The sequence below is a fragment of the Petaurus breviceps genome, unplaced genomic scaffold (assembly GCF_028583685.1).
Source record: "Petaurus breviceps papuanus isolate PSGF00001 unplaced genomic scaffold, PetGlider_PUasm1.0 151, whole genome shotgun sequence".
NCBI classification, from domain to species: domain Eukaryota; kingdom Metazoa; phylum Chordata; class Mammalia; order Diprotodontia; family Petauridae; genus Petaurus; species Petaurus breviceps.
In genome coordinates, this window is record NW_027185712.1 from 35,371,989 (window position 1) to 35,390,323 (window position 18,335).

The 18,335-nt window shown below is 36.7% G+C and overlaps 1 protein-coding gene across 6 annotated transcripts in view; it reads right to left on the reverse strand.

The window, feature by feature from the left end:
* Window positions 1–18,335, reverse strand: part of CTNND2 (catenin delta 2) — a 1,206,354-nt gene that overhangs the window by 53,698 nt on the left and 1,134,321 nt on the right. For all 6 annotated transcript variants that reach the window (XM_069077188.1, XM_069077207.1, XM_069077216.1 and 3 more), the window contains one exon: window positions 16,360–16,444. In XM_069077188.1, coding sequence (XP_068933289.1) covers window positions 16,360–16,444 — 85 coding nt within the window. The remainder of the gene's footprint in view (window positions 1–16,359; window positions 16,445–18,335) is intronic.

Below are 18,335 nucleotides of genomic sequence, written 5' to 3' on the forward strand. Positions count from 1 at the left end.
GGGAATGCCTGAATACAGTGGGGTAGATGAATGTAATGGACTATTACTCCAACATAAGAAACTATGAATATGAAGAATTCAGAGATATATGCAAAAACATGTCAAATTATGCAGAACAGAATGAGCAGAACATGAAAAACAAAATGTGCAATGACTTCAAAAATATACATGGAAAGAAGTAACAACTTAAAAAATTTTTTTTAGGCATCTAGATAGTAGTTAAGTAGATAGAGCACTGGTCCTGGAGCCAGGAAGACCTCAGTTCAAATCTGTGTAGTGTGACCCTGGGTAAGTCATTTAATGTCTACTTGCTTTTGCATTAATTTTCAAAATTTCTTTGCCAAATTTTTCAAAATAGGAATAATAACAACACCCATGTCCCAAGGTTGCTGTGAGTATCAAATGAAATAGCATTTTTAAAGCACTTAGTGCAGCTCCAGGCACATAGTAGGTGCTATATAAATGCTATTCCCTTCCCTCCTCCCCTCTTTTTCCTGTACCCCTGATGTTTCATTGTCTGTATTTGGCAAATATTGTGTATTTAATTATATGTAAATGATAATTACATGCATTTAATTATTATTTAATTATATATACTTGTTGTTTTCCCTTAATAAGTTTTAATCCCTGAAAGGCAGGGAAATTCTTCATTTTTGTCTTTATATTGTCAGTGTATAATATAGTGCTTGACATGTAGGAGGAATGAAGTAAATCTTTATTATTGAATGAAGATCTTGCAGCTCACAACTAACCTTTAATCAGTTATAAGGAAGGAAGGGAACAAGAATTTATTAAGCTCCTACTGTGTAATAAGCATTTTACAAGTATTATCTCATTTGATTCTCACAACAACCCTGGGAAGCAGGTGGTATTATTATTATTCCCTTTTTACAGTTTAGAAAACTGAGGCAGGTGGAGGTTAATTGACTTGCCAAAGGTCACATAGCCAGTAAGCATCTGAGACCAGATTTGATCTCAGGTCTTTCTGACTCTAGGTTCAGCACTCTATCCACTATGTTATGTAGCACTTTACTAGGTGACTTAATTAACAATTAGGTGATTAAAAGATAAAATGGATGATTTACATTGCATAAAATTGAAAAGTATTTGCAGAAACAAAATCTAAACAGTTAGAATTAGAAAGAAAATAGTAAACTGTAAAACAAAATCTTTGGAATGAATTTGCTTGAGAAAGTTCTGACATCCAAGGATCCATGTACATAAGAACAATAGATATTCCCCAACAGATGATTGAAGCAGGCAAAGAATATGGACAGGCAACTCTCAAAGAAAGATATGTAAGATATCAACAATCACATTTTTAAAATGTCTCAAATTACTAACAGGAAAAATTCAAATGGAAACAAATTTGAGATTTCATTCCCATGAGATTGGCAAAAATGACATAAAGGGAAAATGACAGTTGTTGAGGGACTATCGGAAGGCACACATAGTAATATACTTTTGGTGGAATTGTGAATTTGTCTAACAATTCTCAAAAGAAATTTGGAATTACTGCCCAAAAGTTACTAAAGTATTCATGTTCTTTGACTTATCAATACCACTATTTGCCATATATCCTCCTCCCCATGAGATTGAAGATACAGGGAAAATTCTCTTACGTACAAAAATATTTATAGTAGCACTACTTGTAGTGAAGAACTGAAAGTAAGGGAGTGTCTTGTGAACTGGTGAATGGCTGACCAAATTATCGCATATGAATATAATGCTATAAAAATGACAAAAGGGATAATTTCAGAGGAAACTGAGAAAATTTATATGAACTGATAAAGAAGAAAGTGAGAACCACAACTACTTGTATTATGAGCACAATACTGTAAAGGAAAACAACTTTGAAAGACATAAGACTTGATCAATACATTAACTAGTCATGACTACAAAAAACTGATGCTGAAGCATTTTCCCCAACTCTTAGTAGAGAGGAACAGAGTAAGTATACATTTGCACACAGTACCAATATATGGATTTGCTTCGCTTGACTGGCCTTATTTGTTATGAAGTAGGGCTTTTCTTTTGGGGGAGGAGTGTATAAATATATGTCTATGAGGGTAACAATGGGGGTTGATAATTTGAAAAAAGAATAAAAATGAAAGAGTATCTATAAAACAACAAAGGTAGATGAGATTAGAAGTAAGTTCTGAAGGGATCAGAGTCAAGGAGGCCAGTGTTAACCATTATCAAGTTAAATTTAATAATTACCCTAAAAAAAACAGGTCTCACATAATAGATATTCATAGTTTCATATACAATCCTTTTTCTGTTATTCTTTCTATGAGGCAATGCTCATATTTGTTGGCTTGTCAAGTTCATAATTAAAAAACAAAAATTTAAAAATACTAAGTTGATTTATTGTTGAATAGGTACTCACTTTTTTTTAAAGGAAGGTGAGAGAATCAAAATGTGGGAAAAGAGAGAAAATAACTGTGAGCATGTAAGAAGCCATATCAGATTTAATTAGCTGCTATAGGTAATGTTTCATAGTGGCTAGAGTGGTGGACTTGGAGTTAGGGAGCTGCCAATCCTGCCTTTGACATTAACTGGTTGTGAGACTATGAGCATACGAGAGGTCTTATAAACCTCTCTGAATCTAACCTCAGTTTCTACATCTGTAAAACTGGAATAAGTCAGTTGTAAAGCTTATCTCAGAAGGCTGTTGTGAGACTTTAAATAATTGTATGTAAAGCAATTTATAAACTTTGAAGTATCATATGACACCTATAAGATCCGATAATTTCAAGCTGACAACCTTCTTCCCCTTACCCCTCCAGCCAAGTAACTCGACACTTATGAACGCTTATTTACTGAATATCTTCTATTCATGCATGGGGAGTTTTGGACACAGAGAGTTTAAATTTCTTGCCCAGGTCCTTGAAGAACCGGGATTTCAGAGTGAGGTAATGTTTGGACCTGGAAGAACCAAATTCTAATCCTGTCTTGGACACTTAATTGCTCTCTGACCCTAGGCAAGTTACTTAAGATCTCTGAGCTTCACAGGATCATAGGATTATAGATATAGAGTCATATATCTATAGATATATAGATAGAACTGAAGATGTAATTTAGTTTATGTTTATGTTAATGATGTGAAACTGAGGTCCGGAGACATTAAGGAAATTGGCCAACACTGTACAATTAAGTGGTAGAAACAAAATTTGAACTCAGGTCCCATGACTGTGTTTCAGTTCTCTGAGTTCTGAATTTTTTGTACTGTACCACACAAATATCCTTATTCTTCTGGTAGGCAGCTGGTGATGCAGTGAATACAGTACTGGGCCTGGAGTCAGGAAGACCCGAGTTAAAATTTGGCTTTAGACACTCACTAGCTGTGTGACCCTGGCCAAGTCACAAAACCTCTTCCTTAGTTTCCTCAACTGTAAAATGTAGATAATTATAGCACCTACTTCCCAGGGTTGTTGTGAGGACCAAATGAGAAAATTGTAATCTTGCCTGACACGTAGTAGACATTATAAAAGTGCTTACCCTCTTATCTGTAAATAGGGATAAGCATAATTGTACTTATTCACTGGGTTGTCAAAAGGATCAAATGAAGTAAGGGCTGTAAAAAGCTATATAAACATCAGTCATTATTTGTGCTCCTTCAGTGCTTTCTCTTTGCCTGACTTGGGTCTTGTGTTTTTGCTAGTTTGGGTAAAGAATAATAAGGAGAAGAATATCTGTTAGGGGGAAAAGGCGTGAAAGAAGCTTTGTGCTTTGCTGCCTCACAACTGGATTTCCTTGAACTTTCTGATGCATCCCAGTGGTGTTTATAACTTATTGGCCATAGTCACTTCATGTTTTAGAAGCTGTCATGTGCATTGATTTCCACTTTTGCACAATTGATTTTTGCTTCCGCACCCTTCTTGGTGCCTTTGTATGTGGACAAGCGTCATGATGTGCAGTGAGTATCTAAGAATTGTCTCTGAGAGGTCAGGAGGACTCCTGAAGGAAAGACTTTATTTGTCAACAAAGTTATCATATACTTAATGACCAGCTTGTTATGTAAGGTGATATTAACAGAGCTGAGTTTAACCCTATCTAGGTTTTTCATCTTACATATAAATGTAGTATTAAGTAGGCATAAGTGCGAGTTATCACTATTATTATTTTAAAAGGAACTTCAAATTTGAAGAAACTTGATTTCAGGTTGTCTTAGAATCTTGTCAAAAAGATTTTATGCTCAGGAAAAGAAAAGTAAAAGACTTGTAGGTCTTCCCATAATTTACTGGTAAAGAATTGCCAGCACTGAATATGGATTAGTAAGTACCATGTAGGCAATTTCTTTGATAAAAATGACATCTCCAAATTCAGGAGTTTAATTTATTTTCATATGGAATTTACTGCTTTCTCCTCACTATCTTCAATGCTCTGAAAGCAAGGTCTATTAATTCTCAAAATGTCAACATGCCAAAAGAAGTATGAAAGCATTTCTCCCTTTCCTTTCTACAGTGATTACTGCAAAGCTTCAAGATCCAGACCTTGACTCTTGACTATGCTGTGTGTTTCCATTTAAAATGCTTCAAATTATCTTTCTAGCTTTCTTTTGAATTCAACATTCTTTTACTAGTGTTATTATCTTGTCAGTTGGATGGGAAAGATGCAACCAATCACTGTAGAGATTTTAACTGTGAGCTCCTGATTTCAGGCTGGAGGAGACACAGAGCTAACAGCTGATTTATCAAGAATGGCCAGGCTCCTAAAATCTGCTGGAGTGAAAAACTGCAAGATAACTGTGCCCAATCACTTGGTAGAGTACGGTTCAGGGGACGTGGGGAAATCAGTCAGGCATCACTTTACCTATCCATAATTAATTATTGATTTCCTGTTTTGTGAGTGCAATGATGGCAAGATCTAATGCAATGAATAAAATAGCTGTGAGAAAAGTAAGCACTGAGTGAGACAAGGCATGAAGGGCAAGACTCCTGACTCTCCCGAGTTCATTATTCATTTGCTGAAAGTTCTGTGCAACCAAAGAGTCTATCTTTCCACACAATAAAATGAGAGGCATTTAAAGATAAGTTTTATTTTCTATTTCTCTCATAAAAGTGGTAACAGAAAATGTACTGATTCCATTCAAGGAAACATGACTTCATACTTTTTAAGAGGTGGCAAGTGTGTCTATGGATTCATTGAGAAAAGAACTAATTTTTGAAGGTACTAGGAGTACATTATCTCATTTAATCCTCACCATAGGAGGCAGTGTGACTCAGTGGGTAGAGTTCTGACTTAACAGGAAGATCTGGGTTTGAATTCCATCTCCTACACTTAATAGCTCTTCTCTGAGTTTCATTTATATAATATACATACATATGTATAAGTATGTATGTATGTATGTATTAAAAATGAGGACAATAAGAGTACTGACTTCACAGGATTATCATGAGAATAAAATGAAATTATATGTGCAAAGCACTCTGTAAACTTTAAATTGTTATGTAAACACTGGCTATTATTACTAATTACTATTTTATTATTATAATTCCTCTGAGGTTGTTACTACAGTTATCATTCCCATTTTAAAGATGAAGAAACTGAAGAGGAACTAATTGACTTGCTCATTGTTAGACAGTACATGACAAAGGCAAGATTCAAACTCAAGTCTTCTCTGGATCAAAGTCCAATGTTTTACAGATTCCACCTTCTTTAGATATTTAACCATTAATATCCAAAAATCATATTTCCCTTCAAATACATCCATCCTTCAAACTGTCCCCATTTCTCTTTACAGTATCTATCTATGCTTATTCCATGAATTCTATATTCACACCAAACTGACCTTATTGCTATTTCCTAACCATGGTATGTTATTTCCTACATGTATCTCTTTTTATAGGCTATAAGCCCAGTGAGAAGGTCCTTTCCTTATTCCCCCAGCATCTTAGAACCATAGCTTCCTGAAAGGCTCGGCTCAGGTGCCATTTCAGAGGAGAAGACTTTCCTTAAACCTTCCTAATTGTTCAGTGCTCTTTTACTCCAATGATTGTGTATTTAGTGAAAGGGTCAGTTGATAGAAACTGAACACTGGGCTTCCTTGAGAGGACTGAGGATATCTCCTGGGTATTTTGCTTCTTTGAGGATGAATGGTTAAGTCTCCATGTTTGGGAACAAGTTGGTTGGCTTGGGTTGTTGTGGGTTGGATCTATTCCTTACTGTTAGGCTTATAAAAAGGAAGTGACAGAGCTGTAGAATTTTTTTTTTCAGATAGAAATCTGAGTATAGAATAGGAATCAGAGACCTGAGAGTAGAAGAAGGGGGAAAAATCACCTAAATAGCATATACTAGGAGATATCAACTGAAGTCTTGGGGTAGGGGTACATAGCTGTCTCAAGTGAGCTCACCCATTTTACTTGAGAAATGGCCTATGGTTCCTGGAAGGATAGAGCCACATGACTCAGACTCATGGACAGAGAAAGAGATTTTTCTAGAATGCTGAGTTCCTGAAATTCCAGCCTCCTTTAGGAATATCAAGATTTCCTGATGTCTCAGACTTTCATGGGAATGTCAAGATTTCCTGGACTGAATCAGATGAAAGGTTAACAGAGCTAGAAGGGACCTTAGAAATCATGCAATCTAACTGTCTCATTTTAGAAATAAGAAAACTGAGGCCCATAAAAGTTGTGATTTTCTTAAGGTCTTACAGATAGTAAATGGTGGAGTTGAGATTTGAACTTAGAACCAATGATTCTAAATTAACATTCTAGAGCTAGAGGACAAGCAAGTGATTGATCCATGATACAGAGAGGCCAAAAAAAAAAATTAGACTTTGTTCTCCATTGCTACCATGAGTAATTTGTATGGTATAGGTCCGATGTTGGAGGAGAGGAAAGCTGTCTAATAAACCCCACATTCATTTCCCTTCTTTTCTCTGTCACTTTCCATCTCTTGTATTACAAGGCTGAGGGTCTATATAGGTCCATCAGGGTGAAGAAGAAACTTTTATTAGAAAGATAGTGTTGCCTTGCTAGTGATCTTGTTTCTTCCTATTGTAAAGGGATACAAAAACTTTAAGTCAGTATTGTAAAGCTGGTCGTGTTTATAAATCCCTGGGATGAATGTGGGACTCACCAGAAATGGGCAATTAATTGTTGACTATCTGGGGGTTGTGAATCCTTTCTAATTTAAAAAGTGTGTGTGTGTGTGTGTGTGTGTGTGTGTGTGCAAGTAAAATAAAGACCATCTGATATCTAATGTACACGGTCACCTTGTATCAAGGATATGCTACCCTTTGCCCTCCATGCTAGATGACTAAGATATTCTCACGATTCCTGGGGAGAATGAGAAAAGGGTAATCAAGAGATCCAGAACTAGGGAGGATCTTTACAATGGCTAAATCATCTATAGAGACACCATAGGGAGGAGGCACAACTTTCAATGGATCATGAGAGAGGAAGGTTGAGGGCAAACTCTGAGCACATGGGAGCTGACTACACACTAGGGGACTTAGGGCATGCCATCTATAATTCTAAAACAAGAAAAACAAACTGATTTGGACAAGCTGAGAGTTCTACTCAGTTCTTTGTCTCTCGGTTACCCTTTTCTCCGTCTCCTTAGGGACCACCAAAATATCCTAATTACCTGCCATGGAGGGGAAAAGGTAGCAGAGCCTTGATAATCTTTTCTCTCTAGGCTTTCATGACACTGGTCTTTCCTGCTTCTCCTCTTACTTATCTGATCATTCCTTCTCAGTCTCCTTTGCAGGATCTTCTTCATCCAGGCCATATCTACTAACCGTAGGGGTCTCCCAAAGCTCTGGGTTGGGCCCTCTTTTCTTTTCCCTTTATACTATTTGACTTGGTGATCTCATTATCTCCTGTGGTTTCAGTGACCACTTTGTTTTAATGATTCTCAGATCTTTTTGTCCAGCCCAAATCTCTCTCCCTACCTCCAATCTCATATGTCAAACTCAATATGTCCCAAAATGAACTCATTACCTTTCTCTAAAAGTCTTCCCCTCCCCCAAAAGCTGCCTATGTGAACATATGATTGTATAATTATATATATACATATACACATTATATAATGTATTTCAATAAAAATTTTAATACAAAGTATTAATACTTGTCATTAGTTACTATATATCCTTAGTCCATAGGTCATTGTGAATTGATGTTCAACAACTGACCACCAAATCCTGGTCAAGTACTTTTTTAGTTATAAAGAGGTACATGTTCTAGGTGGTTACCTTGTAAATAAGAACTTGAAAGAAATGTAGAATGCTGAAATTTCAAAATTAAGAAGTGTTATTGAATTTGTGTTTATGAGAAAACATTCAGTTAGTCATACATACATAAGCATGGTATATGAAGAGCAGGGAATATGTATTTGTTGCTAATGAAAAACCTTTCGATTTTTTTTTTTTTTGCTTTTTTGGAGGGGGGAAGGTAGGGCAATTGGGGTTAGGTGACTTGCCCAAGGTCACATGGCTAGTTTTGTGTTAAGTGTGTGAGGCCAGATTTGAACTCAGGTTGTCCTGACTCCAGGGCCAGTGCTCTATTCACTGGCCACCTAGCTGCCCCTCAATTTTGCATATCATTAAATGAAAAGGCACTTCTATGATGAACCCAAGTCTTCAGAGACAATGTTATAAAAAAGGAAAAGGAAGTAAGAGGTTTAATTAGTGAACAGACAAATAAGAATGATTTTATAGCAAGAGAAATATTGTGGGGTGGGGTAGGGGGAAGCCAAAGCTAAGCTATCAGAAAACCTAGATATTTTAATGAAAATGTCTCCATCACTATTTCCAACTATCCACCAATATTACTCTTTTTTTCAGCTTTGTTAACATTCAGGCCACATTTCTTAATTTCTCTTATCATTATGGGTGACAAAGTTTATCTTTGTACTATCATCTCTGTTTGCAGGCAACTCTATAAATTCAAAGCTGGTGTGAATTAATACAGGAAATTTCCTTGCTGGGAGTTTGCTACAATCATAAATCTGAATACCCCTACCCCCCTCTAAAAAAAGAAAGAAAGAAAAAAGAATGAACTGACAAAGCAAAAGAATTAAAGAAAGCAGACTGAAGGAAATATTTACACTATTGAAAAACTTTATAACAGGAACTAATATGGATATGTATGAGAATTAGGCCTGTAATTTCATTGGTATAGTAAAATGTCAGGTGAGAAAATGCCTTCTGCCAGTGTGTAGTCTTAGAGAGTTGCCTAAAGCACCAAGTGGTTAAATGGCTTGTCAGAGTTACTGAGTTAGAAGTATCTGAAGAGGGAATTGGAGCCAGGACTTCCTGGCTCCAAGGCTAGTTCTTTACATACAACGCTGAAATATCTTTCATATCAGCTACAAGTGAGTCTCATCAATTCACTGAAGCAGAAAGGCCCCATATTTGGCAACACCTTTCTAAGCAACTGAAGATGGCATGATGTGACATAACACTGAACTGGACATCAACATCTGAGTCCTAGCCCACCTTGCCCCTTACCTAGGTTCAGAGGAACAAGTTATTAAACTTAGGTGGACCTCAGTTTTCTTATTTGTTAAAATAAAGAATGAATGATCTCTACAACCTTGGCATGTACTTAATAAATGCTATTTAATTTAATAACTGATAATTTCAGGTTAGCAATCTGAAGAATTTATAATCATTCTCAAATTTGAAAGCAGTCTTTAAAAGCAATCTTTGAAGTCCAGAAGGGCATTAATAAGGAGAGACAAAGATGTTACTCTATTAAGCATAGGTGCTAAGTAGATCACACTAAATGAAGGAACATTGGAGTGTGAAACACTGAGGAGTGGGGACTACTTGTGTAGGGTTGATTTTTCATATCATGCTAAAAAGATGATCCCTAATATTCTGTGTTGTGATTTTAAAGGACCAGTGCATTATTATCTAGAAAGCATGACTACATGGTATAATAGTCTGTCCAGAGACTTTGGCTGTGCTGATCAAATTTATCAAATTTAACATGGTAATAGTGCTAATTTTCACTTTAATTCAACAAACATTTATTAGGCACCTCTTCTGAACAAAGCATTGTGCCTTGATTCTAGGGCATGTATGATGAAAAAAAAATAGTATGGTTTCCTCAAAGAACTTCAAAGTTTTGAGGCATTTCCTCAGTACTCAGAGTAGAGACACATTAATAATAGTTAACATTTTTATGTAACACTTGAAAGTTTGCAAAGAGCTTTACCTATATTTTCTCACTTGATCTTTACAACAACCCTATGATGTAGGTGCTATTATTATGCTCATTTTAGGCTGAGAGAAATTGAGTGATTTGCCTAGGTCCCACAGTGACTAAGTGTCTGAGGTCAGATTTGAAGTCTGGTCTTCCTGACTCTAAGTCCAATACCTTTTCCACTAAGTCACCTAGGCTGCAAATAGGTGGCTTGAAATTGTAGACTTTAGAGCTAAAGGAGAACTTTGGGATCATTCAGTCTGATCCCTTCATTTTCCAGAAGAGAAAGTTGAGACTCAAATCAAGCAACTTGCCCCAGACTATCCAGGGAGTAAATGGTGGAGCTCAGAAATGAACCCAGGTCTTCAGATTCCATGTCAATCACTTTTCTACTATATCATTATCACTAGAGTTTATAAAACTATCCTACTTATGAGTCCCTTGAATTATCAAATTATAGACCAGTTCTATTAAGGACCCCTGCTTTATTTTTCTGTTAAAATTCTATTTTCTCTTAGCTTTTAACTGTAATCAAGGTAAAAGAAAGGCAGGACATTTAACATTCTACACTATCCCTCTCATGATCTCCATCTGGACTCAGAAATACTTGTAAGACTACAGCTCTGGAAGAATCTCTATATTCGTTTTTTATAAACATGTTGATCACAGTTCCTTGCTCAATGCATATGCTCAAAAATATATGAATTCTATGGAAATGATAGATAGAGACTGGAACCAGCCATCAACATTTGGTGGCACAGAGATTGGAAGTCTTGTTACATTGGCATCTCACTAAAACACTATTACTTTTTAGGGTAAATTCAATGTAAACTGATGCTGTCTTGGGCTGTCATCAAAACAGGCTTAATTACAGAACTACTAAAAAAGCTTAATTGTGAGGAAGGCTTACCAGGAAGGGATTCCATAACACCAATCTTTTGCATAGCTTTATAATGAGGTTTCAATGTACAGTATATTGATTGGAAATATTTACTTATTGTATCCTAAACTGTGATGAAAACATATTTAAATGTAATTTCCAAAGAAAGGCTTTCATATTTTCTGATCCCAACTAACCCTTAATAAGTTTACTAATTTTAATGTCATTCACTGTTGCCAATTTTTTATTTCATTGAATAATTAGAGGGGTATGAATGAAAAAAAAATCAGATTTCTCCTAAAATGAATCCCAGTTGGGGATTATGCTCATTTCAAAGTAAGCGGAGCCTTAAGGCTATATCTGTGGTAACAAGATGAAAAAATAACTTTTTCAAGATTTCATTCCCTTTTAACTTATCTGTTATATTTATTATATACATTTCACCACTGAAAAAAATAAGTTTTGAAAAATTTAGAAAAGTAGTACTGAGGCAATAATTCATATACAGCATTTTAACATGAGAGGTGCCAGAGTTTCTTCCCATATGTCATCTTTTTCTCCTTATTTTAACTTTGGAATTCAGGGAAAAAATTTACAGAACTTATTGAGTGACACTAGATAGCAAATAAGGTATAAATTGTTTATCTCTCTCTCTATTGTCTCCTCATTTCATTTACAGTGATCCAATTTTTCCATTCCTTCTTAGATACTGACATTTTCATCTCGTTTCCTCTCTTCTGAATCATTTTATATGTCTGGTTTTAAAAAAGAAGACCTAGATATTTATTTATCCTCTGGAAACAATCTAATCTAATTTACCTTTGAGCTACTCACAAGTAGAAACTACATTAAAGCAAGCCAGCCCCACCCACTGGGAATTAGAGTCTTTACTTCACTCTAATAAAGATGGCACTTTTCTTGTTTGGTACATCATCATTATGAGAAATATAAAGCTCTACTGGGCTAGATGTTGTGACGGAAACTCAGCAAGCTGAAAGGGTGATGATATAGGGGAAGAGATGAAAGAAATCAGGTATTTAGGTAAAGATATAAAACTCTGCAAAGTGATAACTTATAAAATTCCTATCTCTAATCTAGATGATGCTCCAGTGTTGGGCCTGGAACCAGGAAGTTCAACTGTGGCCTCATGTACTTACTAGTGGTGTGACCCTGTGGGAAAATCACTTCATCTCTGCCTTAGTTTCCTCTTCTGTAAAAGGGGATATTAAAAGGGTTGTTGTGAGGATCAAATGAAATATTTATTTAGAAAGAAAAACAACTGTGCACACTGTCTAAGACCTAATAGGCACTTTAAAAATGCTTGCTTCCTTCTCTCTCCTTCCCTATAGTCTATACAATTGAATATTTACACAGAAGGTTCAAAAGACTCAGATCCATCTACAGCAGGTAAAATAATTGCAGGGCTAAAGAGGTCTCACAGGTGCTATGGGAACTTGAGGCCTATTTTTATATTCACGGTCTTCCATCATCACCATCACCATTAAAAGGTACTTTTGAAGACCTTAGTTAAATGTAGTGCTGCATTAAGTGCTAAACAAAAATAATTGTTAGAGATTTCATTCGCTATCTAGAAACTGAGAGAAGGAAGGGAATTTTAAGTGTTCAAATTGAAAATAAGCTCACAGTCTGAAAAGAAAACAGACTCAGAGACCTCCAAGTCTGGAAGAGAGATGAAAGCAACTTCAAATGTCATCTGGTCCCTCCCATTTCCCACAGCTACCACTGCTTTTGAACTTCTCCATCATGTTTTCCTGCCCCAGGAAACTCATCATCGGGAAATCTCATTATCCTTCCAGGCTGAATCAGCCTTACCTTGGCACTCACTTTTCATTCATATTCTTGGCCCTCTAATCAGACCCTATGACTAGAGGGCAGGGCCATGGGTTCCCTTTAAGGAGGGGGCCTTCTCCCCATTTTCATTTTGGAGGGGGAAAGGTAGGGCAATTGGGCTTAAGTGACTTTCCCAAGGTTACACCGCTAGTCTTTGTGTTAAGTGTCTGGGGCCACATTTGAACTCCTGACTCCAGGGCTGGTGCTCTGTTCACTTCACCACCTAGCTGCCCGTTCTCCCCATTTTCTACTAGCTATACTGCTTTTGGATTTCTCCATCATGCCCCCTGTGCTCTATCCCTTCTCTCCTACCTCCTACACTTTTTAGCTTCCTTTTATGGGCTGTCTTTTCCCCTTAGACTGTAAGCTCCTTAGGGCTGGGATTGGCTTTCTTTTCATGTGTATTTGTAATTCCCAGCACTTAGCACAATGTCTGGTACATAGTAAATGCTTAATAAATGTCTATATAATTAACTAGTTGTAATGGGAATGTAAATTTGTAAGATCTTCCCTGCCCCTAGGCTAAAGTGCACCTGGAGCCTGGGGTGGGAGGCTTGTTTTTCAGTAGATACTTCTTGATTGGCCAGTGGGTCAATAAGGTTGTTACCTTCTCTGAGCCAGGAGAAGGCTATATAAGCCCTGATGCGTAGCTTTGTTTTGGGGCTCACTTTGAGAAGTGTTCTGTGATTTGATCAGATGAAACTCTGGAAAGCCATTGTCCAGAGCCCCCCCAGCTTTGAAACCCAGATGTTGTTTGGTATGGATGTAATGGTTGGACAGTTTGGAAATCTGTCTACTTGATCTGTTTTTGTCTTGATAATTCTGTCTGTATACTCTGAAGTTCGGGGTGCTGACCTTTTTCCCCTGAACTAGGTAAATGATACATGTTTGACTGATTAAAATAAGCTTGTTAACCCATTTTGAGTTGCTTTCCTTTATCAAAGCAGATCCAAGAACCTGTGTTAGCAGCCACCCTGGGGACGCTGGGGTGCTTGCTGCTACACTAGTCCAACCCACTCATTTTACAGTTGAAGAAACCAAGGCCCTAGAGATAAAATGAGCTGCTTGATGTATTCAACATAAGAACACAAGAAACAATGGAAGTGGGATCTGGACCCAGATCCTCTGACTCTCTAGCCAGTTCACCTCTGACTGTACGGCACCATACTGATGGTGCAAAAGCATAAAAGCTAAGACACAACTTTCTATCTTCCACAGCAATGGAGTCAAACTCAAATACAATCAGGGGCCACTCAACCATATATAAGGATCCCTGTGGGTCACATGTTGGTTTAGTTTTAAAATACATTATTTTTGTTTTATTGTATTTCAAATTTTTTTGTTAAATATTTCTCAGTTACATTGCAATTTGGTTTAGGTTGCACTTATCATTGTTGTTGGCTATGTGGCTTACGTGCTGTATGTTTGGCATCTCTGATCTATAGCACCTAACATATCAGATGCTCATTAAATGTATGCTAAAGGAATGAAATGCAGAGACATGATTCCTGCCCCAAGGAACATGCAAGAGAAGACCTTTCTTGTCTTTATGTATGACTGCATCCAAACTACTTCAATAAATGAGGAACCCAGGTTAACCTTCAAATATCCAGGGAAGAGAATTTTACAAGCTTAGTAACCTATTCTAGCATCTAATGCTCTAGAATGCTCTCCTCAACATTTAATTTAAATCCCTCCTGTTTCAATTTAAACCAATTTCTTCTTGTAGGGTTAAAGAGATAATCTTAAGAAAAAGAAATATATAGGTTAAATTTTGAGAACTATTAGAATGTCTTAAGGGAAGTAATAGGAGACCTTGGGGAAATTTAAAAGCAGATTGGATAACTCGCTAAAGCAACTTATTAAATTTTCTCCTTCCTATTGGCCTAGAATAGGAGTGATTTTCCCTTCAGCAAACAGGTATCTTTCCTAGGCCCTTAGCTTCCTGCTTGCCCCCATTTCCCTTTGTCCAGTTAGGCTCCCACATCGCATCAAGGCCTAATCAGTGACATTGATTTTTGCTACTCTTCTTCATACTGAGGACAACAGAGATCACAATGGTTGTGACACATGTGTAGGGACATGTATGGTAGTGGTAGATACTGTTGGAGATACATGATATTCCTCCATTTATACCCCCTATCCAGATGGAGAACGTACCCTGTTATAGGACTGAGACAATTTAGTACATTAATCTATCATCATGAATAAATTATTTTATATATACACTTTTGAGAACTTGACTTTACTTATGATTGATAACTATTTATCTCTAATTGCCTTCAGAATTATTTGACCATCTCTTCAAAACATTTTAAAGTGGACACTGTTGATGTATTTAAAAAAATAAAGTTATAAGACAATTAGACTTCTTTGAAATGGCATTTTTAGGGAAAAAGTTTTCAACATGAATGCTTCAATATGGCTAAACTTTAATCTTGAAGTGCCAAAAATTGTTTTCTAACCATTTTGGATGAAAGTCTTTTTAAAGTGTATTCCACATTTCAGCCTTCTTAAACAGAACATGCAGAGCACATTTTAACCTTTTTTTCCCCTGATGTCTAGGGTCATCATTATGAACACCAATTATGTTCTAATAGAGTGATGTCCTGAAAGATTATTGAGGTGTGATAGCTTTAACTTATGCTAAAATAGTCAGAAAAATCCTCTTAAATTCTTATCTCTTTTAAAAATGATTTTGGTTTCCTCCTGTTTTTCTTAAATAACAGTAACTCACATTTACATAGTGTTTTAAAATTTACAAGGTGTTTTTCCCTTAGCAACCTTGTGAGATAGGTAGTGTATCATCCCAATTTTACAGATGGAAAAACTGAGGTTTTGGGAGATCATGCCTATGGTCACAAAGTTAGTAAGTACTAAATCTGGGATTTAAATCCAACTCAATTAAGCAATAAGAATTCATTAAATGGCTACAATGTACCAGGTGTACAATGCCAGGTGATAGGGATAAAAAGACAAAAATGGAAGCAATCCCTGCAGTTTTATTGACTCCTGACTGAATGTTCCAAAAAAAAATAATACTCTGCAGCTATCAGTGTGGCTAATCACATCCACTCCTTCCCACTCCTGCCCCAACTTCCAATAGAATTTACCACTTCTAATCTAGTATGTCCTGAGAAATCAGATAATCAGGCTTTTTAGAAAAGTGTGTAAAAGTAAGACCAATTATATCCCTGAGCTACAGTGTTTGCCACTTAATAAATCCCTGTGGATTTATTGACTGATAGAGAGGGCTGAGGGCTCTTATGAATAAAGCTCATGAACTCCAGTTCATGGACTTTGTGACATGCTTCTTTTGGCTCCCTTTCTTCCAGACACTTGGCTATACTTTCAGGACAGTCAAAGTGGCTGGAGACCTTCTGGCCAACAGGTGTCAGCCATTGTATACCTAAACACTTGTCTTGATGTCAATATGTACCTCAGCAACCTAGAGAATCAAGGAAACCTTACCTTTTTGTAGAGACTCCTCAGATCTCTGTACTGCCACATGCTGTTTAGGACCTGAGATGCTGCTTTTACCACTTTTGGAGAATGCCTGATGCAGAAAGGAGAGACCAAAGAAAAACAGTGAGGCTTGTACTCAGGGCACAAGTCAACTGGATTTGTCACGATGTTTTAAAAGCATCGTTGTGATTTTTCTCTATTTTCACCTTGGTTTAAGGTTTACAAAGTGTATGTAAGCAGTCTCACTATAACCCAATGAAATAGGCAGTATAACTATTATTATCATGCTCATTTTAAAGATGAAGAAACTGAAGCTCAAATGGACAGTGACTTTGATGAGGGTCCCAGCACTCTTATATAGCACAGCCTGAGACTCAAACTCAGGTCTTCCCTGTTTCCCATAGGATCCATTAGAGCCTGTGCATCTGTCTTCAAGGACCAGCCTAGGTAAGACTCATCATCAGGTTGATTTCAGGGCAATATTTATTTATTTAATCATTGGCCACATCAGTTCCGGAAGGCTATCTACCCAGTCTTAGATGTTTTATCTGAATCAGTGGAGGAAGTGAATACACTAATGAAATCATGGATCCTTCAAGTAGCAGATCATAAGAGTATAGATTTAGAGATGGATACCTTTGAAGTAAGTTACCCAGACCAAACTGTGCTAATCAATCAATCAATAAACATTTACTAAGCATCATCTCCTTCCCACCTTGGATTTTTATAGTTAAGGAAAGTGAGATCAAGAAATTAAGGGATAGGGGCAGCTAAGTGGCACAGTGAATAGAGCACTGGCCCTGGAGTCAGGAGGACCTGAGTTCAAATCTGGCCTCAGACACTCAACAAAAAAAACTAGCCGTGTGACCTTGGGCAAGTCACTTAACCCCAATTGCCCTACCTGCCCCCCTTCAAAAAGCAAAAAAAAAGAAATTAAGGGATTTGCCCAAAGTCACAGAAGCAGTAAATGACAGAGCCAAGATTTGAACCCATATACTTAGACTCAAAATCCAGCACTTTTTCCAATCCCAAAGCATTTATGTATATACACATGTACAAATACATGTGCATAGATATACATATATATGAACATATTTATATGTACATGTGTATATCTATGCACACCAACATAGTCATGTATGTATATGCATATTTTCTACTTCTGACTTTCTGGACTACTCCATTATGCCTGGTGTCTTCACACTCTAGAACTTCCTTACCACCCAGGGCCTTCTCACCCTGGAATATCCCTTCACTCCTCACATTGGAGAATTTCTTCTGGAGTCTCCATTTTAGGGATGGACCCAGTATGACCACCTTCCATTGTCTGCCTAGCACTACTTCTGTTTTTCTGGACATCACCACCTTCCCTCCCCCCTCCCTTTCCATCTGTCCTTCCCCCTTCCTTTGCTTTTCAGTTTCCTTTTGTGTGTTGTTTTCTTTTATTAGGTTATAAACTCCTTAGGTACAGGAACTTTCTTTCTTTTCTTTTTGCTTGTATTTTTATTCCTTGTGCTTAGCACAGTTTCTGGTACTTGGTAAACATTTAATAAATGCTTGTTGTCTGCCTGCCTGCCATATACCAATATATATCTTTTAGTTCTCATGAGTTCTCAAAATATTTCCATGAAAGAATGGATATTTTATTATAGTGATTTAATTTGGACATTGCCTTTGACTGAAAATGTTTGTTAATGCTATAGAAAGTTATTACATTGGGTATCGTGTGTTATATGTAATATTGAATTACCATGATTTAAGAATGGCTTTCCATCCTTTCACTGATATAAATAATTTCATCTAATGTTTCTTTGTTGACTATGAACATTTTCTCATCTGTATAATCAACAAACATAGATTTATATTGTTATTTGTGTACATTACCTAGCTATTTGTTCCTAAAAAGAGGAAACCACAGCAGCTACATCTATAGAAATATTTAAGTATCAAGAACTAGAATGGAAATAAATTTACTATGAAAA